Source organism: Odocoileus virginianus, chromosome 7 (genome assembly GCF_023699985.2).
Source record: "Odocoileus virginianus isolate 20LAN1187 ecotype Illinois chromosome 7, Ovbor_1.2, whole genome shotgun sequence".
Classification (NCBI taxonomy): Eukaryota; Metazoa; Chordata; class Mammalia; order Artiodactyla; family Cervidae; genus Odocoileus; species Odocoileus virginianus.
Window position 1 is genome coordinate 47502676 of NC_069680.1, and position 22275 is coordinate 47524950.

Genomic DNA, 22275 nt, shown 5'->3' on the forward strand with positions numbered 1-22275 from the left:
ACAGAGATAATGACACAGGCACCCAATTAGGGAGGGAGTGACTTTTCCCAGATCACAGAGCCAGTCAGTGGCAGAAGTACATCTGGTACATACATCTGCATGTATGAGGCACAGCCAGGCTGGAGGGTCAATCTGCAGAGCTCCCAAGCTGCCACACTGGCACAATGGCCAGCCTCTCACCTTCAGAGGTCTAGGGTCTGATGCTTACTAAATATTGGTTTCCTGCTCTTCAATGCTTGATGGGGTGGCTATGGTGATCCTACATGGGGCACCCCTGAAAGTCTCTCCCACTGTAAACAGTCCTAAATTCTCCTGATTAAGCCACCACATGTCCATGCATTTACACAGCTCTTCCAGACCTAGGATGTTTTCAGCCATACACCTCCATAAAGTTAACTATCCTTTGGGTAAAATTATATTCCCTTTCATTTGTCCAAAAGTTGTAGCCTTCAAACAGCTAGAGGTGGCCCCAATATCTAGAATGCTTCAATGACAAAAAATAAAATGCTTAGCCTAAACTGCCACCCCCTTCAGAGATGTATAAACTCTGATCATATCTCCTCTCAAATTTCACCTTTCCAGAAATGAAAGTCCTATGTTTTCCACTTCAGATTCCCCCAAAAGGAAGTCTTACTATTAATCACAATGGTATAAATAATAGTAAAAATACTTTGCACTGACAGTTTCTTCTACTTCTTAAAGTACTCTTCCATCTGCCCTCATGGGACTCACATCCCTGTGGAGTGATACGGGCAGGGGTTACTCTTCCATCTCACAGAGACAAGAAAGTGTGTTTCCTGGAGTCGTGCAATGAGCAGCAGCTTCCTGGCCCCAGCCCATCATGCCTCCTAGTTTCTCCACCCACTGCCTGGCTCCAGGAGACCTCAAGCAGCAGCAATCAGAGGCAGATTCCCAGGCCCGTGGTCCACTTGCCTTGGTGAGGGCCGCAACTCTTTGGGCCAGCTCGGCCTCCACCTCTGGCAGCGTCTCGGCTTTGCGCATTGTCTGCTGAAGTTTCTGCTCGGCTACCTCCAGTAGCTCCTGCAGATATCGGGCTTTCTCCTCACACTAGCAGAGTGAGGGGTGGGAAGGACAGTCAAGAGAGAGCACTGAAGTGTCCGCCACCCCCTGCTTCGGGAGAGAGCAGGTGGCAGGCCAGGGGTCATCTTGGTTCCTGGTTACCCAAAGACCCCTGACTCCCCTCTCCCAAGGTGGGCTGCTGCACTTCACAGGCTCTTGGGCCACCAAGACGAGGGTCAAGGATGATCATCAGGACCTCCAGGGTGCCCCCGAACCCCAAATGCAGGCGTTACCTGGCGATGCAAGGATTCCTTATTGGCCAGCTCGTTCTCCAGTTTGTCGTTGAGGTCATGGATTGACGCAGCCTCACGCTGAGCAGCCAGGTAGCGCTTCTCCAGGGTGGTGATCCGCTCCTCCATGTCCTCCTTCTGGGCTAGAGCCTGAGCAGGAGGGGAGAGGGTGCTGGGGAAGGCCATCAGCTTCTTCCCACCCCCACCCTGTCTGTGCCTCCGCACCAGGATGGCTGTGTCTCTTCCACACTCCCCTACCAGTTTCTGACCCAGACCCGTCCCTCCCCACTGCCCCTTCCCACACTGGACCCCCAGGTGTTCAGTCTCACACTCCTCAGCCCTCGCTTGGCTTTCCCTCAATACCCAGGACATCCAACAGCCGGTTTCCTAAGTATCAAAGGCCCGCACCCAGAAAGACAACGTCAGGCCCAGGCCCCTGCTCACTTCCCGGAGGTCCCGCTGTTGTTTGCTGCTTAGCTCCTCCGACTTGAGGAGGTCCCGGCGGGCTGTGCCCAGGTCCTCCTCCAGTTCAGCCACAGTTGCTGTCAGGGTGACCAGTCGCTCCCGGGCCTGGCTCAACTCAAAGTTCTGCTTCTCCAGAAGCTCCTGCAGCTCCTCAACCTGGCCCACATCCTCCTCCAAAGACAGGGAGCTCTCAGTCAGCCGTCAGGCACCCCCTCCCTGCCCTGCCCCCGGGGAGGGGGCAGAGGGACAGTGCAGGCCACAGCTCTGCCCCAGCTCTAGAGCACACATCCAGGAACACCCTTCATCCTCTGAGCTCCAGGACTTCACACCAAACAACAATCAAACACCCTCACTCTCCTCTGTCTCTCTTGAAAAGCGATCATTTCCAGTTTTACCTGCTATTTCAGTCTCTTGTAACCTAGAGAGGGCCATGACTAGGGGAACAGAGGCTCAGAAAGAGAAGTGATCTCTTAGATAGATGGCTCCTAACAATTCAGTTACATGCTTACCAGTGTACATACTGGGCACTAAAAGAAAAACCTGCAGATTTCTTTGCAGATGGGGTAAGGGGAAGAAGGAAAGAGAGATGGTAACCTTGGAGAAAGCTCCAAATTTAATTCAAGCAGTCGCTCTAATGCACGAAGGCAGGGCAGGGCCCACACCCCCTGGCTGGGGTAAGATGCACCCGCTCTGTGCAGCTCCCCATGACCCACCTTCCACAGGCCTTTTGGTCCCAGCTCCACAGTCCCCTCTTCTTCGGCCACTCCATCCCGAATCCCTGCCCCCTGCTGTAGGGAAGACACCTATAGGGCGCAGTCCCCAGGGCAGTGAGTCAAAGAGAAGAGAACCTTCTAGACCTTCCAAATGCCCCACCTCCCAGAGAGAGATGCCTCCTGTTAGCTAATAAGCTCCAGCCAAGACAGGAGGGGAAAGTCTGATGGGGACCGGAGTTGGGAACAGGTGTAACCCAGCCGTGGCTTCCAGATGGAAAGAGGGAAAGCAGCTCACCTGCTGGTGGGCACACGCCAGCTGCTCTTCCAAAGTGGTCACTCTCTCGAGGGCCGCCCGGAGCCGCTCTCGCACCTGCCCAAGGTAAGGGGAGGTGGAGAAAGAAACAGGGACCCTCTGGACTCAAGCTGGAGAAGCCAGGGCTTGGTCTGTCGTCACTGAGCATGAGGCAAAGAGAAAGACCTACCAAGAGGCAAATTTCTGAGAGGGCACCTAATAGGAGGACCTGTAAATTGGACTAATGGTAGGACTAAGCCAGTTAGGAAGCTAGAAGGCAGTTTTCCCTGAACACAGGATACAGAAATCTCAGAGAAGGGATGAATGGAGGCTCCAGGGAAGAGACTCGGGGTGGACTGGACTGTACTGTATTGTATCCATGGTTGCACTGGGGGTGGATGCAGGCTGTCGGCTAGCCTAGGTACCTTCTCATCCAGGGCCTTGTGGTGCTCAAACAGTGACTTGAGAGCCTTCAGCACCTCCACCTCGCTGGAAACCCCTGATGGTGACTGAGCCTGACGCTTCACCACAGTCATCCTCAGTGACCGCTCATGGCGGGACACCAGGCACTCCAGATGTTCCAGAAGCAACTGGCAGAGAGAAGGCAAGGGTGCAAGGAAGGACTGTGAGCCTACGCCCCAGGGGCTGTAAGCAGGGTCCACACAAACACCCAGCAAACCGAAGTCTTGCCGTGTGTACCACTGTTGGAATGCTGAAATACTCCCATGGGGGTAAATGGGCGCTGCCCCAACTGCAGACCTGCCAGAGCCTCTCTCTCAAGACCCTGACTTTCCCATGATCCCCTAACTAGAGGTGAAAAGCCTAGGACTGATGGTTGAACACACTGACTATCATCCCAGAAGACAAGGTAAGAGGAGGTGAGGATGGGGCTGGATATGCCGGCTATGCCTGCTCCCTCAGTCATATGCCCCCACCCCTCAAAGCACAAACACACACAAGGTCACCCCACTTACCCTTGTGTTATTCCGCTCTGCTTTCAGCTCTGATATCTCTTCCTCCCTCTCTAGAAGCTGCTCCCGACACATACTCAGCTCCCGGGTTAAGGTGGTAAATTCCTGTAAATCCCCAAGGCCCCTCAGTGCTTGAGGATCCACCACTTAAACAGTATCCTGCACGCCCAAGTCAGTGAGTGGTGGGATCCTGTCACTTGTCCCTTATTTCCACCAACTGTCCCCAGAAAAATCCCTACCCATCCACAAGTGCTTAGTCGCTCAGTCATGTTTGACTGTGACCCCATGGACTGTAGCTCGCCAGGATCCTCTGTCCATGGGGATTCTCCAGGAAAGAAAACTGGAGAAGGTTGCCATGCCCTGCTCCAGGGGATCTTCCCAACCCAGGGACCAAAACCAGGTCTCTCGCGTTGAAGTTGGATTCTTTCCTGTCTGAGACACCAGGGAAGCCCAAGAATACTAGAGTGGGTAGCTTATCCCTTCTCCGGGGGATCTTCCTAATCCAGGAATCGAACTAGGGTCTCCTGCATTGCCAGTGAATTCTTTACCAGCTGAGCCACAGGGAAGCCCTATCCATCCATACTATTAGCACATATTTCTCCAGAGGGGAGAAGCATTCCAAGCACATGCAAGGGAATACAGTTGGATATAACAGTGAGAAAATCACCAAGTGTGCTCTGTGATTCCTTCCTCCTCCAGCCACCAATATAACCTGATTATGTCCTCCCTCCCATTTTGTATTTCTGTTTCTCCAACAATCCAGTGACATTTCCCTGTAGAAGTGGATGGAGGGCAGTTTCACTTCTGGCTTGCTGTTAGTAAAGTCCAAACAGAGATTGATGGATATTAAGGAAGGAAGAGAAGGGGGCTTTGAAGTGAATGTTCTGGAGAGCTCTCTTCTACTCCCTTCCCAGAGTTTTGCAAGTTAGAGGTAGCTAAAGAAATGAGAGCACTGAAGGGCCCACTACACAGAGAGACAAGAGAGTGTACGGAGCTGCTCAATCAGCTATGTGGCTTCAGCTTTGGCTTCTAGGATCCCAGCTCACTCCATCCTGGGGCCTGATGCCAGGGCATTTGTCCTGGCTTTGCTGAATGCCCATGTATAAAGTATCCCTTTGAGGGGTCTTTTCCCACAATGATAGGCCCTGAGACACATCTGAGATACATTCCACTCTCTCACACAGCACGGAATCACTACAGAAGAAAGAATTTCCAAGCAATCACCTTTTACCATTCCATATCAGGCCAAGGGGACAAGAAACACAGGGAAGAGACAAGGGACACAGAGAGATGCCGGAGCCTAAGAAGCCTTGGACACAGACCCTGCTCATAATTCCTGCCTTTCTCTCAAAGCCATGGCAACAGCGGTCAAGCAGCTCCCATCCCGGAGGCCAGGCCTGGCCTCATGCGGCTTCACTACCCAGCTCACACCTGTGTGCATGCACACATTCTCCCACACACATACCTGAACACTCGATGGCATGCCCCCAGCTCATACCATGGCACTGCCAGCTCTCCCATCCTGTCCTCAGGCTCAGTCACCGCCTAGTCTTCCCACCCCAGGGTGCCTCCTACTTCCCGCCCCAGCTCTAACCCTCTGACACACTGTTGCCAGGGTAATCTCCCAAAGCAATGTTGTCTTCACCATTAAATACAAACTTCTTATCCTGGTGCCAGCTTCTCTCTCGCAGTTCCTTTCCAAATACCCTAAGACCTCGTCAGCCTGAGTAACCTGCTATTCTCAATCACTAGTAAAGTCCACACCTTTGCTCAGTGGGCTCCCTCTCCCTCCCTCCCAATCCTCTGTCAACACCTGATTTTTCCAAGTCCATCACAAAGGACACACTTCCTTGGGATCTTCCTAGTGGAAGGCTTTCTGCCTCTACTGAAAACTGGAACAAAATATTAGGAGTGCCTACCATGTACCAGCTCCTGTGCTGGTCCCTGGAGGCACAGTAACAAGAAAGACATGATCCCTGTCTTCATGAAGCTCCCAGTGCAGAGTTAAGATCAATTCTCAGCTCTGCCCATTCGTGATCCTGGCAAAATGCCGAACCTCTTTGAACCTCTAATCCGAAAGATACAGTCGTCCCTCAAGGGCTGCCATGAAGATCAATGATCTGGCCCCTATGTGAACCACTGATATGATTTTAACAGTCCTCTGGAGCCCCTTTTCTGTTCCTCCACACTCTTCCTGTCGTTTGAGTTCTTGTCTATTTCCTTTTTAGTGTATGAGCTCCCTAGAGGCAGGTGGTTCCTTCATCCCAGGGTTTGTTCAGGGCTCCAAACACAGTGCCTGGAAAATCCCATGGGTAGAGGAGCCTGGTGGGCTGCAGTCTATGGGGTCGCAAAGAGTCAGACAAGACTGAGCGACTTCACTTTCATGCATTGGAGAAGGAAATGGCAGCCCACTCCGGTGTTCTTGCCTGGAGAATCCCAGGGACGGTGGAGCCTGGTGGGCTGCCATCTATGGGGTCGCACAGAGTTGGACACGACTGAAGCGACTTAGCAGCAGCAGCAGCCAAACACAGTGAGGGTAGGATGGGCCCATCTCTCACCCCAGTTCCTCACCAGGGCTCCATATTCCCATCTAGAAAGCATCGTAAGACTCTGCCCTGCGGACACTTCTGAAGCCTGGGCAGGAACCTTGCCCGCTCTGGCCCTTCCCCCCACGTACGAGGGTCAGAGGAGCACTCCGGCTCCTCAGGGATGCCTCCTCCACCCCGGCGGCTCCCCTACAGGCAGGGCGGTCAGGAGCAATTCACCAATCTCCTCAAGGTTGAGTTTCATCCTTTGTATAATAGAGGTGATGGTGATAATAGCACCAAATTCACAGTTGTGGAATTATGTGAGGGAAACCCCATGCAAAGTGCTCAGCATACAGAGATACCATAAAGGGTGACTATAATCTCTACTAGTTGTGCTGACGGAGGAGAATAAGAGAGGTGTCACAGTTCTGTCTATAATTGTCCATGGGATGCCTCTTGTTTCTCCCATCCGTGCAGTGAGAGGTGAACTAGATTGTCTCTAAAGCTTCTCCCATCTTCGCTCTCTGTGGTCCCCACCCACCACTTCCAAGAACACACCCTGGTGAAGAGCAGCCAAGGGGAAGCGTCCTGCCCAGTACCGGCTGCCACCTGCTGGCTGCCTGGGCTCACTGCAGCTGGCCACTAAGGCGGGGTTTTCCTGCATCAAAGGCCATCCTTTTCTCCAGGTGAAGCCAGTTTCAGCCTGAGGTGCTTGGGAGAAACAGGGAAAGGCTTTATGAAACAAGGCGAAGGAGAGGAAATGCTCTGTGAGTTCCATCTGTTGAGATGCTCACAGATGCAGAGAGCTGAGGGCTCAGAAGCTGTGGCTCTGCTGGGCTGGGTGAGGGGAAGGGGAGGAGAGAGATGTTGACAGGCCTTACCTGGGGGAGGGCAGAATTAAGGTGGCGCTGGAGCTGGTCTCGCTCATGCAGGGCATCCTGGAGCCGGCTCTGTGTCGCCAGCAAAGTCTCCTGACTCTCACGAAGGGACTCTAGCAACTTCTCTCGCTCATCCAGCATGTTCACCATCAGCTGCTCAAAGTTGGCGTCAGCATCGGCTCCATGGGGAGGCCCCAGGGGGTCTCCCTCGTTGATTGTGGGCATCACTTCACACATGGTGGGGGTGGGCAGGGGACAGGGGAGCGGCTCACAGGGTTGGCACCTCCAGGGGTCTCAGTGAAAAGGTCTCACAGTGGGCAGGACCAGGTGAGTGAAGAGGTGGGCAGGGGCTGGCTTCTCCATGGCATCAGTTGCTCTCAGTCTGAAAGGGGCCTGGTGCCCAGAGCGCCCCTGTGAAATGGAGTGAGAGGGCCTGGTTTAAGCTCTCTGGGCTGGGGCTGGGTACCCTGTGTCCCCAGACAAGGATGAAGCAGCCGAGTGTGACCATGACAGGCAGAGCAAGCAGGGCTCAGAAGGGACCCTTCTCTAAGACTGAGCACTGGAGCCTGGCAGAGTCCCATTGGGGTCCACTGACAACCATCGTTTCTGGAGGGCCGTGGTCTGTTGGAGAAGAGACTACTGTGAGAAGCAGCTGAGCAGAGAGGGGCACAGAGGAGGAAGCGTGGGTGAGGGCAGACACGGCAAGAACCTGGACCAGAGTGTGGGGGAGTAGGGGAGCAGCCGGGCAGGCCCCTCCTCTGGGCTTCCTCACTCGGATGGTGCCTTCCTTAGTTCTCCCAAGAAATGCACATGCCCGCTGCTGCAGCTTCTGCTGCCGGCGTTCCCCACCCCCAGCTGTCAGGAGGGCAGCCGCAGTGGGGTGGCTCCCCGCCCACATGGCTTGCTGGCCAAATATAGAAGCGATGCAGTACATGGCAAGGGAGCAGCCAGAAAGTGGCCTGAGTTCTCCCGAGTGGGGCGGTGCTGGTGTGAGGAGGCAAAACAGGGTCCCCGCCCACCACAGGCTTCTCCTCCACATTCAGGCCAGAGTGAGCACAGAAGGGGTTAAACAGTTCTTAGTAGATAGGAGTCCCATACAGAATAGACTACTGGGGTCACAGGAAACAGGGACAGAGTAGCTCTTACCCTGACCCCTGGTACAACATGGCTACCTGGCAAAGGCCCAGGCTGGACACTGGGGCAGGCAGAGAAACCTGACGTGCTCTGTGCCCATCATTCAGGGAAGAGTCTCTGGATCAAGTCATCCCCTGCTCCTGAACCCTGGCACACAGCAGGCTTCCACTCTGAACTCGTGAACTGCCGACTCTGGGCTGGAGCAGGGACGGAATGAAGTGAACGATCGGTGACGGGGAGTGGGGAGGGTTACTCTCCTAAGGGCAGGGCTTCCAAGGGGGACCTCTGCTCATGTCTGGGAATCTTCTCCCTCCAAGTCATTGTCCAATGCTACCACTGTCAGAAGCCACCAGCTAGGGTGGTTAACATGTGCACAGCCTGGCAGTAACACCTTGAGTTTGGCACAGGGATGACCAGCGGTCAGAGCAAAGGAAAGGGAACTGAGAAAGGTGGCAAACAGCTGGGGATTTCCACCTGCCATCAGCTTCCAGTCTCACTTCTCACTGCTGGAAGGCTGCCACCTAATCAGTTTTCAGAGGAAGCTGTCTTCAAAGCTCCTGTTCTAGGAGAGATGGGGTGTGAGACAGCCAGCATGGTGATAAGGACTCAGAGAAACCCCATATGTGGTGCTTTCCTTCCTTCCCTACCCCTTCTACATCTGGGAAACTCAGAGACAGCTTCTTATCTACCCCTCTGGTGGCAGACTGGGAGGGTCAGGGAGAGGACAGACAGCATCTGGACCCAGTGTGAAGTGAAAAGTCAGACACAGGAAGTCAAGACACCCTGTGGCAGGGCTGAACCTAGCAGGAGAACCAAAAAAGGGCTGAGCCTCTTCTACCTGAATTTACCCTTATCTCCCCCAGCCCCAGGAATGGAGGGCAGCCAAGGTGATGCAGGGGAGAGACATGGGCCCAGAGATAAAAGTCAGAGCACCAGCTAGAAAACTCCCAAGTCCACAGCCACGGCCATTCCCAGAGGACCCAGCAGTTCAGGCAGCATGTGGGTGAACTACTACTATATGCACACACATGCCCACATATGTATGTACACTGGCAGACACAGGAATTCGGAGCCTTAGGACATACACATGTTCCCAGACACAGAAAATGGATACAAAATCTGACCCAAGGAGCCCTTCTCCAAACTGGATAGCCACTGTAAAAGGCAGGATCCCACAAGGTGAAAAGTAGCACCCTGGTCTGCACCCTACGTTACCCCGATATCCCTGCTCCAGAGAGTAGCTGGGAGCAGACAGCAGGAGCTGCTGCCCCAGTCCTGCCAGTGCAGTGGTCTCACTAATGCTAATAACAGCAATTCCTTGGACTCGCTCACCCTCCTCACCTGAAACGCTCCACTCTGTGAGATTTAAAGGCCACTGGCCCCACCATACCTCTCTAGGCTCATCAACAGCCAAGCCCTAATCCCTTTCCACTCTCCTGCCCCGACCCAAAGAAGAAGTGAGAAGCTGAAGAGAAGGCCAGTCTGGGGAAGGGGCCCCTGTGGCAAAGGCTGTCCTTTGGAGAAGAGCTCAGGAGCACAGGGACTGAACCCAGCAGATCTCAGGCCGCCCACAGCGTAACACACAGGAGGGAGCCCTGAGCTGCAGTCCTGCCACAGACCAGCTGAGTGACCCTGGGCATGTCTTGACTTACTGAGACCTCCGCTTTAAGATGGAACCCGAGACCCTTATTCAGTCCACCTCAGAGGGGTGAGATCATCGATGAAGAGCCTGGGAGAGCAGAAAGCACCCCATGATTGTAGGGCAGTATGAATTATGTTAGTAGTGGGCAAAGGTGGGCCTGTGGGTGGAGTTTTTATGGTTCCTTCTAGGAAAAGGGTTGAGAAGTTCTCAGGAAGGGAACATAGGATCTCAGGCTGCCCACAGTGACATGCTAGACATTTGCTCTGATTTGGCCTACCAAAATCCTCCCAGTCATCCTGGCAACTGAGAAGCTGACTTTGGTACCATCATCGCTTCCCCAGGCTCCTTCCAAACCAAGAGCCAGGTAGCCACTCCACTGCCCCTAGTGAAGCAGCATCCCACAGAGCAGGCTGAAGATGTGCCCAGAGGTGCATGGCAGGTGGATGCCCCTGAGATGGCTGTCCAGGGCTTCCCATGGCTGCCCCCACAGACTGCACTAGTGTGGTGAGCAGACAGGGGCTCAAGAACAGCCCTATCAGGACACCTGGCTCTTTCTGGTTCCATGGCCATCTTTAAATAGTGCAGTTATCATCTTAACCTAGCAGAAGCCTCAACTCCTGCACAATTCCTAAGTAACACTCACAGGTCAAAAGCGACCAGCCCCTAAAGCAGACATGTGTGAGGAGCTGTGGTGGTGAGTGTGGGCAGGCTGTGACAATAGAGGAGTGCCCCCACCCGGGCTGATGTGTGTGTGTCAAGAGGAGGGGTCAGAGGAGAACCAGGCCTCTGAGCTTATGAGTACAGGAGAGACTCTGAAACCTCTTTGGCTCCCTAAAAATCACCCCCATCTTTTCCTAACAAACAGGAGGGATGGGCACTTGGATGTGATGCTCTGGTTGACCACACAAACATACACAGGCTGGCTTCCCAACGCCCTACCAGATGGCAGGCCCCACCATGGTAAGATAGCTCAGCAAGGGCAAAACTAGTGGCTTCCACAGAGGCCCAAGGGCCAGGGCAAAGCTTCCAGGAGCTGTGCCCAAGTGTAAGTGGGCCAGGAGCCAGGCAAAGAGGGAGCTTCAAGGTGAGAGCCCCTTCAGGATAAAGAGGTAAAAAAGGAAGGTCAGATACCACCCAATTGGAGGAAGGGTGAAGACCTGAGAAAATGGGGGAGAGTCATCTAGGAAAACAGCAACAATTATGAAAGCAGCTATGATTTATTCAGAATTTACCATGTGCCAGACATTGTGGTGTCAGTTGACACATAGTAACTTTAATTCTCAAGTTCCTTGCAATGAAGACATAATTCTTCTCATTTCACAGATTTGAGAATTGAGACAAGTCATGCAATCAAGCCTATGTGGCTAGGAAGAAGAGCTAGGATTCAATCCCAGTCTGTCTGACTCCAAAGAGGAGTAGAGGATGGAGGAGAGGGAGTGGACACGACTCCTTCAGGCATCCTGTTTCTTCCAAGAAGCCAAGGTACTTGGGCCCCAGCCCCTTCCGCCCTTATCCAGGAGATGGCAGCCTAAGGGTTCGCTTGCCTCATCCCTCCTCCACCAACCCTCCTCTAGCCTGAGCGAAGGCCTCTGCAAGCAGGCACCACGGTCATGAGGTAGCCACATCCCCACTGGAAGTGACCTGTCTACCGAGCCTCATTCACCACCTAAGCAAACCTCTCCCCCTACCCTGGCTGGCTCTATACTGAGCTGTAAGGAGACTGCCCGAGTTTCCCACACCGCTCCATAGTCCCTGTTCCCACAGCAACTAGAAAAGCAGACATTCTTCCGAGCCCTCAGCCTCCTTCCTCTGGGGCTTTCAGACACCATCTTCTCAGTGGAACGCAGTCCAGCTCCCCACCTCTCCTTCCCTCTCATGCAAAAGTCCATCCTACCCACCTTGTTCCTCTTCCAACCCAGCTCAAAACCCCAAGAAGACTTGCCCCCACTCAGCCCCTCTCCAAAGCCCCGTCAAGCCCCCTTTCCTTGCTACTCCTCGTCTCTGCTCACCGTCAAGCTCCCAGAGTCTACCTATTGCTCACGAGCTTCTAGCACCTCATCCGGCCTGCCTCAGTCTCCTTTCCATGTTAGTCTAAGGAACTTCTGATCACCCTTAAGCTCATCTTAAGCACCACGTCCCCCATGGAACCTTTCTGGTTCCCTCCACACATAAGATTGGCCCTTCTACTGACCCAGAACAGCTTTTCCCTCTGTTTGTGGCACATCAACTCATCTGAAGACTCTAGAGTGAGAACCATAACCTAATTATCTTTGGATTCTCCAACACTTACTGTGAGCCTGACATACACAGAGTTGAGTGGATACATGTGACAGAGTCATTCTAGGAAGTCCATCCCTGACCCACTTTAAAGAAGTGGAGTTCTAAAATAGAAAAAAAACTGACTCAAGGCCTGGAGCTAGGTTCATTTATCTTGCCCTCTAAAAAATTAAAACTTGTTTACAGCAAGATGGGGGCCACTCCTGCCTTAAAAGGCAGACTCTGGAGCAGGTTGATGGACTGGCTCCTCCACTGACCACTCATGTGACTCTGGAAAGATACCTAATCTCTCTGAGCCTTGGTTCTTCATCTGTGAAATGGGCATGAAAATAATATTCACCTCAGATAGCAGATGTGAGAATTACTAGAGTTCATTCACATACACAAAGTGCTGACATCAGTGTCCATCAAACACTCAGTAAGTGTTAATTCTTAGCATTTCAGGCTCCTGAAGCACCTTGAGGCTGAGCCCACTCTAAATACAATAAAAGAACTAAAAATCTGTATTAGCTAGAGGAAGCCTTCCCAGAGGAAAAAAAACTTTTGGAAAAGCTTTATTAATGCTTTCTCACTGCTGGCCACAAATCCCTTCAAAAGCATCCAGTTCTCTGGGTCTCTAAAGGGCCAGCAATGTGACTTCCTCTCTCTGAGCTTCAGGTTCCCAAAACTGGGAAATAAAAGTCATAACATGTAACACGATCTAGTGATCTCACAGGTTATCATGAGGGTCTAAGGAGTTAAGAGACATGAAACTGTTCTGAAAAGTATAAAATCCTACTCAAGCACAGGTTAGCACTGACTGCCAGCTTAAGACACTCAACTTCTGAATGTTGGCATAGTCTGCTGACACAGGAAGAGGCTGCTCTATTGGACAGGTTCCCCTGGGCCCATATGTGTGAAGCCCGTCTCTCCAGCTGCTCCACAAGAGTTAGTTATAAGCCACCTCTTACTAAGACATGGCCGATCATTTGGGTAAGCAAATAACTTTCTGTCCAAATCAGGACAGTGAAATGGAGGCACTGTTAACAACCATACCAGGACACAGATATAAATGCCACTGCCCCAGGCATGTCGAACCATATAGTCACTCACATTCTCACCACCCAAGGAGGACTAACGGCAAAGGCTAGTGTGGAAAGGAGGACTGCAGGTTTCTGTACACCTCCAAAATAGTTCCACTCCTAAAATAACCAAAATTATAGCCATCACAGCTCTGTTTAAATTAAGCCAGGGATTTGCAAACTGGGCTTTTTCATAGAGTACCTTCAGGGCAGCCCGGCATGAAAAAAAAAAAAAAAAAAAAACAGGAAAGAGGTAAGACAAACGCAAACGGCTCTGAACTCTCTTTCCTTTCTTTAATCTCACCAACTCCAAATCTGTATTTTTACTGGATTTCTGATTAAGGTTTCATTTGTATAAAAGGGTTCCAAGTCTAACAAGAGGTTAGAAGATCTCTGGTAAGTATTGTCTACAGAGACCTCTGCTAAAATAAACACACATTCTCTCAGAGAGGCAGCACATCAATGCAACAGAAAAAGAACCTGGGAATGCTACACAGGAGACACTGGGGGACCACATTCTAAAGGTCTAATGGTGGTGCTTTAGTTGCTCAGTCGTGTCTGACTCTTTGCCACCCCATGGACGATAGCCCGCCACACTCCTCTGTCCATGGGATTTTCCAGGCAAGAATACTAGAGTGGGTTGCCATTTTCTTCTCCAGGGGATCTTCCTGACCCAGGGTTTGAACTCAGATCTCCTGCATTGCAGGTGGATTATTTGCCGACTGAGTCACCAGGGAAGCCCCAAATGCCTAAGAGAGATAATTTATTTACAAAAGTTAAGATAGGCTGCACCACTGAACATAGTGCCTGACGTTGGCTGAATTTACATCATAAGTACAGTAACCCTAGCCATCTTCTGCTAATCAGAGCCACTGATTAACACATATATGTCCACTCTGGTGGCTCAGTCGGTAAAGTAGGGAGTTACCACATAGCACAAAACAACTGTCCAGGGGGTAATAAGGAATCAGAAGGCAGTACTGTCAGGTGCTGGGGTATGAAAGATCCAGAGTACACAGAGCTGCCCAGAGAAACGCAGGCACAATGAAAAGTGTGCATTGCAGGTGGCCACAAAAGTGTGTGTGGGGGCGGGAGTATGTGCAGATACAAAATAGAATATGGTGGGGGGAGGCGTGTGTATTCACACAACAGACTGTGTAAGTGTACAGTCATGAGAATTTGTGATGTCAATGTGTAATCTTGAAAGAGATATGTGCCTGTGTGTATGTGTGTGAATAAGGGTATGGTCATGACAATGGGGTCCTAAGTCCATGTGCATGCGAGAACATGAGTGGGTATGTAAAAAGGTGAGACTGTGTGGATGTGTGTGATCATGAGTATATGTCAGGGCTCGTGACTGGTCATGAAAATACATGTGTGTGAAATCATGAGAATGCATCTGGGAGTCATGAAATTATGTATGTTCATAAAAGCATATGGCTGCCATGAGAGTTTTGCATGTGTGCATGATCATGAAAGCATATCGCTGATCATGAGAGAGTATACGTATATATGTGGTCTTGAACTTCCGTGAGAATGTATGAGAGGGAAAGTAGGGAAGGATGAGTATAATAATGAAGGAATAAAAATTGTATTTGTTTATATGCTCTGCCCCAAACAAGGACCAAAATTTTAGGGTACTCCACAACTGGCCTAGTGTGAGTTCAAGTCAAGGAACTAGGCTCAGCCCATCCTTCTACTTACCACCAACCATCAGAGCTTCACTGCCTAGTCTCCCAAGCCCAGGGCATCAGAGATGGCAGTGGTCACCCCCTAAGTCTTCCAGAATGCTCACTCCTGAAGGAAGAGCCCAGGCCAAACTTCTTGCCTGACCTTCCTCTTAGCAGCTATCCTCTAAGCCGAACATAGGAAAATCCTCTTCCATAGAGCGGTGAGCGGGGCTGTGTGGCGCTGGAGTGGTGAGCTGCTGAGAGGAGATACCCCACGTCCAAGGTAAGAGAAACCCCAGTAAGATGGTAGGCACTGAGAGAAGGCATCAGAGGGCAGACAGACTGCAACCACAGTCACAGAAAACTAACCAATCTAATCACATGGACCACAGCCTTGTCTAACTCAGTGAAACTAAGCCAACTAAGACGGATGGGTCATGGTGGGGAGGTCTGACAAACTGTGGTTGACTGGAGAAGGGAATGGCAAACCACTTCAGTATTCTTGCCTTGAGAACCCCATGAATAGTATGAAAAGGCAAAAAGATAGGATACTGAAAGATGAACTCCCCAGGTTGGTAAGTGCCCAATGTGCTACTGGAGATCAGTGGAGAAATAACTCCAGAAAGAATGAAGGGATGGAGCCAAAGTAAAAACAACACCCAGTTGTGGATGTGACTGGTGATGGAAGTAAAGTCTGATGCTGTAAAGAGCAATATTGCATAGGAACCAGGAATGTTAGGTCCATGAATCAAGGCAAATTGGAAGTGGTCAAACAGGAGATGGCAAGAGTAGATGTCAACATTTTAGGAATCAGTGAACTAAAATGGACTGGAATGGCTGAATTTAACTCAGATGACCATTATATCTACTACTGTGGGCAAGAATCCCTTAGAAGAAATGGAGTAGCCATCATAGTCAATGAAAGAGTCTGAAATGCAGTACTTGGATACAATCTCAAAAATGACAGAATGATCTCTGTTTGTTTCCAAGGCAAACCATTCAATATCATGGTAATCTAAGTCTATGCCCTGACCAGTAATGCTGAAAGAGCTGAAGTTGAATAGTTCTATGAAGACTTGGAACTTCTTTTAGAACTAACACCCAAAAAAGATGTCCTTTTCATCACAGGGGACTGGAATGCAAAAGTAGGAAGTCAAGAAACACCTGGAGTAACAGGCAAATTTGACCTTGGAGTACAGAATGGAGCAGGGCAAAGGCTAATAGAGTTTTGCCAAGAGAATGCACTGGTCATAGCAAACACCCTCTTCTAACAACACAAGAGAAGACTCTACACATGGGCATCACCAGATGACCACCACCGAAATCAGACTGATTATATTCTTTGAAGCCAAAGATGGAGAAGCTCTACACAGCAGCAAAAACAAGACTGGGAGCTGACTGTGGCTCAGATCATGAACTCCTTGTTGCCAAATTCAGACTTAAACTGAAGGAAGTAGGGGAAACCACTAGACCATTCAGGTATGACCTAAATCAAATCCCTTACAATTATACAGTGGAAGTGAGAAATATATTTAAGGGACTAGATCTGATAGAGAGCCTGATGAACTATGGATAGAGGTTTGTGACACTGTACAGGAGACAGGGATCAAGACCATCCCCCAAATGGCTGTCTGAGGAGGCCTTACAAATAGCTGTGAAAAGAAGAGAAGCAAAAAGCAAAGGAGAAAAGGAAAGATATACTCATTTGAATGCAGAGTTCCAAAGAATAGCAAGGAGAGACAAGAAACCCTTCCTCAGTGATCAGTGCAAAGAAATAGAGGAAAACAATAAAATGGGAAATACTAGAGATCTTTTCATGAAAATTAGCGATACCAAGGGAACATTTCACGTAAGGATGGGCTCATTAAAGGACAGACATGGTATGGACCTAACAGAAGCAGAAGATATTAAGAAGAGGTGGCAAGAATACACAGAAGAACTGTACAGAAAAGATCTTCACGATCCAGACAATCACGATGGTGTGATCACTCACCTAGAGTCAGACATCCTAGAATATGGTATCAAGTGGGCCTTAGGAAGCAACACTATGAACAAAGCTAGCGGAGGTGATGGAATTGCAGTTGAGCTATTTCAAATCCTAAAAGATGATGATGTGAAAGTGCTGTCCTCTATATGCCAGCAAATTTGGAAAACTCAGCAGTGGCCACAGGACTGGAAAAGGTCCATTTTCATTCCAATCCCAAAGAAAGGCAATACCAAAGAATGCTCAAACTACCACACAATTGCACTCATCTCACACGCTAGTAAAGTAATGCTCAAAATTCTCCAAGCCAGGCTTCAGCAATATGTGAACCATGAACTTCCAGATGTTCAAGCTAGTTTTAGAATAGGCAGAGGAACCAGAGATCAAATTGCCAACATTCGCTGGATCATCAAAATAGCAAGAGCATGCTAGCAAAGCATCTATTTCTGCTTTATTGATGATGCCAAAACCTTTGACTATGTGGATCACAATAAACTGTGGAAAATTCTGAAAGAGATGGAATACCAGACCACTTCACCTGCCTCTTGAGAAACCTGTATGCAGGTCAGGAAGCAACAGTCAGACTGGACATGAAACAACAGATTGGTTCCAAATAGGAAATGGAGTATGTCAAAGCTATATATTGTCACCCTGCTTATTTAACTTACATGCAGAGTACATCATGAGAAACGCTGGGCTGGATGAAGCACAAGCTGGAATCAAGATTGCCAGGAGAAATATCAATAACCTCAGATATGTAGATGACACTACCCTTATGGCAGAAAGTGAAGAAGATCTAAAGAGCCTCTTGATGAAAGTGAAAGAGGAGAGTGAAAAAGTTGGCTTAAAGCTCAACATTCAGAAAACTAAGATCATGGCATCTAGTCCCATCACTTCATGGAAAAAAGATGGGGAGACAGTGGCTGATTTTATTTTTTGGGGCTCCAAAATCACTGCAGATAGTGACTTCAGCCATGAAATTGAAAGATGCTTACTCCTTAGAAGGAAAGTTATGACCAACTTAGACAGCATATTAAAAAGCAGAGACATTACTTTGCCAACAACGGTCTGTCTAGTCAAGGCTATGGTTTTTCCAGTAGTCATGTACGGATATGAGAGTTGGACTTAAAGAAAGCTGAGCACCGAAGAATTGATGCTTTTGAATTGTGGTGACGGAGAAGACTCTTGAGAGTCCCTTGGACTGCAAGGAGCTCCAACCAGTCCATCCTAAAGGAGATCAGTCCTGAGTGTTCATTGGAAGGACTGATGTTGAAGCTGAAACTCTGATACTTTGGCCACCTGATGCGAAGAGCTGACTCACTGGAAAAGACCCTGATGCTGGGAAAGATTGAAGGTGGGTGGTGAAGGGGACAACAGAGGATGTGATGGTTGGATGGCATCACTGACTCAGTGGACATGAGTTTGGGTAACTCCAGGATTTGGTGATTGACAGGGAGGCCTGGTGTGCTGCAGTTCATGGGGTCACAAAGAGTTAGACACAACTGAGCAACTGAACTGAAGACTCTCTATCATCCAGTGCCCATGCTTACCTCCACTCCTGCCCCTACCTGGAATTGTAGGTTCCTATTTGAAAGGTTCTCTGAGGCCATGCAGGCCAATCTCCCATGATGGGAGTGAGTTCCTTCCACAATATCCCTGACAGCTCAGTCCTTCTTTGATTATCCTTCAGGAATAAAGAACTCACTACTAAATGAGGAAGCCCTCATTGTCCTAAGGAAGCTTTTTGTTAAACTGAATGGAAACCTATCTCTCCTTTAAAATGACAGTTATCGATCAAAGGACAGTGGCTATGAAGTCACATCAGACTTGCATTTATGAGAAAAAATTATCAGAATAAACAAAACTACACTGGCTGGGCAAAGTGAGCAATTGTTGTTGTTTAGTCACTAAGTCATGTCAGACTTTTTGCAACTGCATGGACTATAGCCTTCCAGGCTCCTCTGTCCATGGGATTTCACAGACAGGAATACTGAGCCACCAGGGAAGCCCAAGTGAGCAACAGAGGTCTCTTTGCAAACCAGCTATTTTCATCAGAGACTCAGCAACAAAATTATACTTGTAACTAAGTATTCTTTTAAATCACTGTATACATTATATATTTTTATAATTACTATATAATGTATATTGTATCTGTACATTAGTATTATTATTCAGAGATATAAACCTAAACCACCTACCACACTTTATGGGAGATTTAGGAATTTCCCCTTTACTGACTATAGAATCTAATTCCTCCACTAATGTAACACCACTGTATTGGGTGCCCAGAGGATCTTCTGCTCCTGGTTAAACATATCTAGTTTCAAGGCTTCACTGAACCCAGGGGATCTGCAGATAGACCTCTTTAATTCAACCCAATGATTACTATGAGTAGATTTCCTATTCTGCAGTAGATTACTTTTTGTTATGGATACAAAAGGCAAGTAAGATACAATCTAAACCCTTAAGAAGTCACAGCCTACTTGAAAGAAAAGAAGACATATGGGGTAGCATGTAATCAAATATTCAGTCTCTGGCACATCCTGGGCTTCAGCACTGAGCACCACTTGCAGTATGATCAACTGAGTTAACCAGTGATGGTTTCTCCACCTGCTCTTTGGGAATGAAGCAACCCCAGCCAAGGCTTCTCGGCCCCTGACTGACACGCAAGATGCTTCTCTGGACTAGAGCTGACTTCGCTTGGGGGAACAGAAGGTGCTTGAGGGAGGTGGGGCTGCAGTTCCCAACGCTCTCTGAAAGCAGAGCCACGAGCTGGGCAGCCATCATGCTTCTCGTATGAATGGTGAGCCAGCAGCCCAGATCCTCAGGCTCTGCCAGCCCTGGAGTTTCATACGAAGCTGACTTAGAGGTCCTTGCCTCACTGCTATTGCCCCATGACATTCTCAGTTTCCACAGGCACCTCCCAGTTCAGCAAATTCCTCTAGCAGGACCCCCTCAAAGAGTCTGCCCAGCATCAGTACCCCTCTGAGTACTCTTCACTCTGGTGGCCATCTCAAGTGCCACGCTCCTGGTAGCCAGCACTGCATAAACCCCAGAGTTAATTATACTTAGTGAGCTAGCAGCCAGAGGGGGGACATATGGTGACTTCATGTGGCTGCAATATATACTTGTCCCTCCCTCTGACCCCACTTCCTCTCCTCTATTTCTCCCAATTCCCTACCCGGAACCTAAACTGTGAGGCAGCTCCCTGCTCCCTACCAGCTCCTCCTCTCCAGCACATACAGACACCACACATAACTCCATACCACTTAGAAACCACACCTTGTTTCTCTATCAACTCATCCAAGGGCATATAGCCCTAGAGTACAGTATCCCTGGCACAGAAAGACTTCAGTTGTCTCCCCCATATCCTAAAGACCCATTGACCTCCACCTCCCTGGCCCTGATGAGTTTTCACCATGCTTCACTGCCCCCAAAGGTGACTACTCTCCCTCTCCCCTGGCTTTCACCCTGCTGTCCTCAGTGGCTCTGAAAGGACCCACAAGCAATCCCTGACAACTATTGCCAGCTCTAAGATTTCAGCAATCAACCTAGAGAGGAGACCCAGCATCCTGGCTGCCTGCCCTTCCCTGCCTATCCAATCTCTCCTTATCATCCAGCTGCAAGACCTTCCTTATACACGCCACAGTTCTGGCATCATGACAAGCTCAGCAGCACATGCCCTGATACCACTGGATGAGATTTCCTTTTCACATCCCCACCCCCTTCTCACCCCCATTCTTCTATCTTTCAGAGATGGTGTATCTCATTGTGGAGGGTGTCTAGTGCATTCCTGGCCTTCAATAACCATTGTGCCATTCATTGTCTCGTTATCTCGTGATACCTCTTAATCCAGGCAGCCTCCTCACATCTCAGTGCAAAGTCCTAGAAAACAGCTAAAGGAAATCATTCAAACACTTCCTTTTTAAGATCGCTTTCCTTGGGACTGCCTGCCTAATTATTAGAGGCAGGTGGCAGAGGGTGGATAGGTTGGAATCCAGGTAAGACAGTTATTTGAAAGGGTATGGACCCAGTTCTTTTCATAATCCAACAGCAGTGTAAGACAAGTGGTGCTGGTGGTGCGGGAGGAGGAATGGAGCTGTTAACAGAGTCTGCTGTGTGTACCTTTCAGGTGCTCCATGGCCCTAAACTGCCTTCAGAAGACTTAGCACCTAGCATGGTGTCTGGCATTACAGTAGATGCCCAGTTAATATTTGTTGGATGGTGAACAAAGTAGTAGGTACCAGTTCCAACTGGGAAGATTGAGGGAAGAACCCAAAATGTGGCTACTGGAGGCACCCCTTAAGATCCCACCATGAGAGGATCTCCATGCTAAGGACAGCCTCCTCCTCAACCACTTGCTCACCAGAGGACAGCAGTCTCAATACCCCCACCCCTCTACCAGCATACCTCTCCTTAAAGGTGACATTGGCACCCCCTTCTCAAAACAAAACAAAAAACCCAGCCACATCACGTTTCCAAGTCATTCCAGTCAGACCTCTCTTTTCCCACTCACAACCAAACTGTACTGGAAAACATCTCAACTGCGTAGTGGAAAGTCAATTCCCCGCTCAGGAGTCTGTACCCAGCCTATTTAATGGTTGCTCCCACCCTGAACCCCACCTTCAGAAGACCTCCGATTGGCTGCTCGTTCCACTCTACCGCCCCTGGCACTGCAGAAATGTGGGCATCTCTGGCACAACCTGAGACTGGCAGTTCGAGGAACGGAGAGTGAGCAATAGTAAGAACGGCTGATATGAGCAATGTGGGAGGGGATAAGAACCCCTGGAAGAACGAAGACCTCAGTACCCCTTGTACCAAAGCAGCGGAGCTGGCCCCGGCGCTCTCTGACTCTTCTGGATGGGAAACCGGGGTGCAGTCAACCCAGCTCCCCCTGGGAGACTTGCCAACTCAGACCCCCCGCCCCGAGCTGATGGAGCTGAGGGCGAACTCCAAGCCCTCCCCGCAAATCGGGCATCGTCCCCTCATTCTCATCCCCAAGGGCACAGGGCACTGCGAAGGCTGGTGAGGGGCAGCACGAAAAGTATACCGGAGAGACACGTTTGAGTAAAAAGGTGCTGTTTCCCAAGAACCGCTAGATTGAGACCTCCTTTCCAAACTGTGAGGGGAGCTGGAGGTGAGAAAAACAGACATCCCTCCCGCACCCCGGACTCGGGAGGCTCACCTGCCTGCCCTCCCCGAAGGCCGGGCAGCTCGGCTCTGCGTAGGAAGCCGCCCCGGCCTCGAAGCGCCGGACTCGTCCTCGCGAGCGGAGCAGGGGCGGAGGCAGCCGCAGCCTTCCCGAGCCGAAGCTCCCCGCCTCAAGCCCCGCCCTTCCCTCCCGCGGACA

The 22275-nt window shown here is 50.1% G+C and overlaps 1 protein-coding gene across 10 annotated transcripts in view; it reads right to left on the reverse strand.

The window, feature by feature from the left end:
• PPFIA4 (PTPRF interacting protein alpha 4) overlaps positions 1 to 22200 on the reverse strand; it is a 53948-nt gene extending 31748 nt beyond the window's left edge. For 7 of the 10 annotated variants that reach the window (XR_011488744.1, XM_070470667.1, XM_070470665.1 and 4 more), the window contains exons 1-9: positions 22111 to 22200; positions 7161 to 7568; positions 3755 to 3856; positions 3206 to 3370; positions 2784 to 2858; positions 2489 to 2578; positions 1755 to 1946; positions 1314 to 1460; positions 934 to 1068 (exon numbers count right to left, since the gene is read on the reverse strand). Coding sequence is in view for 9 of the 10 variants with exons in the window: in XM_070470667.1 (XP_070326768.1) it covers positions 934 to 1068; positions 1314 to 1460; positions 1755 to 1946; positions 2489 to 2578; positions 2784 to 2858; positions 3206 to 3370; positions 3755 to 3856; positions 7161 to 7394 (1140 nt within the window). In the remaining variant the exon portion in view is untranslated. Of the gene's footprint in view, positions 1 to 933; positions 1069 to 1313; positions 1461 to 1754; positions 1947 to 2488; positions 2579 to 2783; positions 2859 to 3205; positions 3371 to 3754; positions 3857 to 6837; positions 6991 to 7160; positions 7569 to 22110 lie in introns of those variants that run through there. The other 3 variants (XM_070470662.1, XM_070470668.1, XM_070470669.1) reach the window with 3 other exon arrangements.
• Between the last annotated feature and the right edge of the window lie 75 nt (positions 22201 to 22275).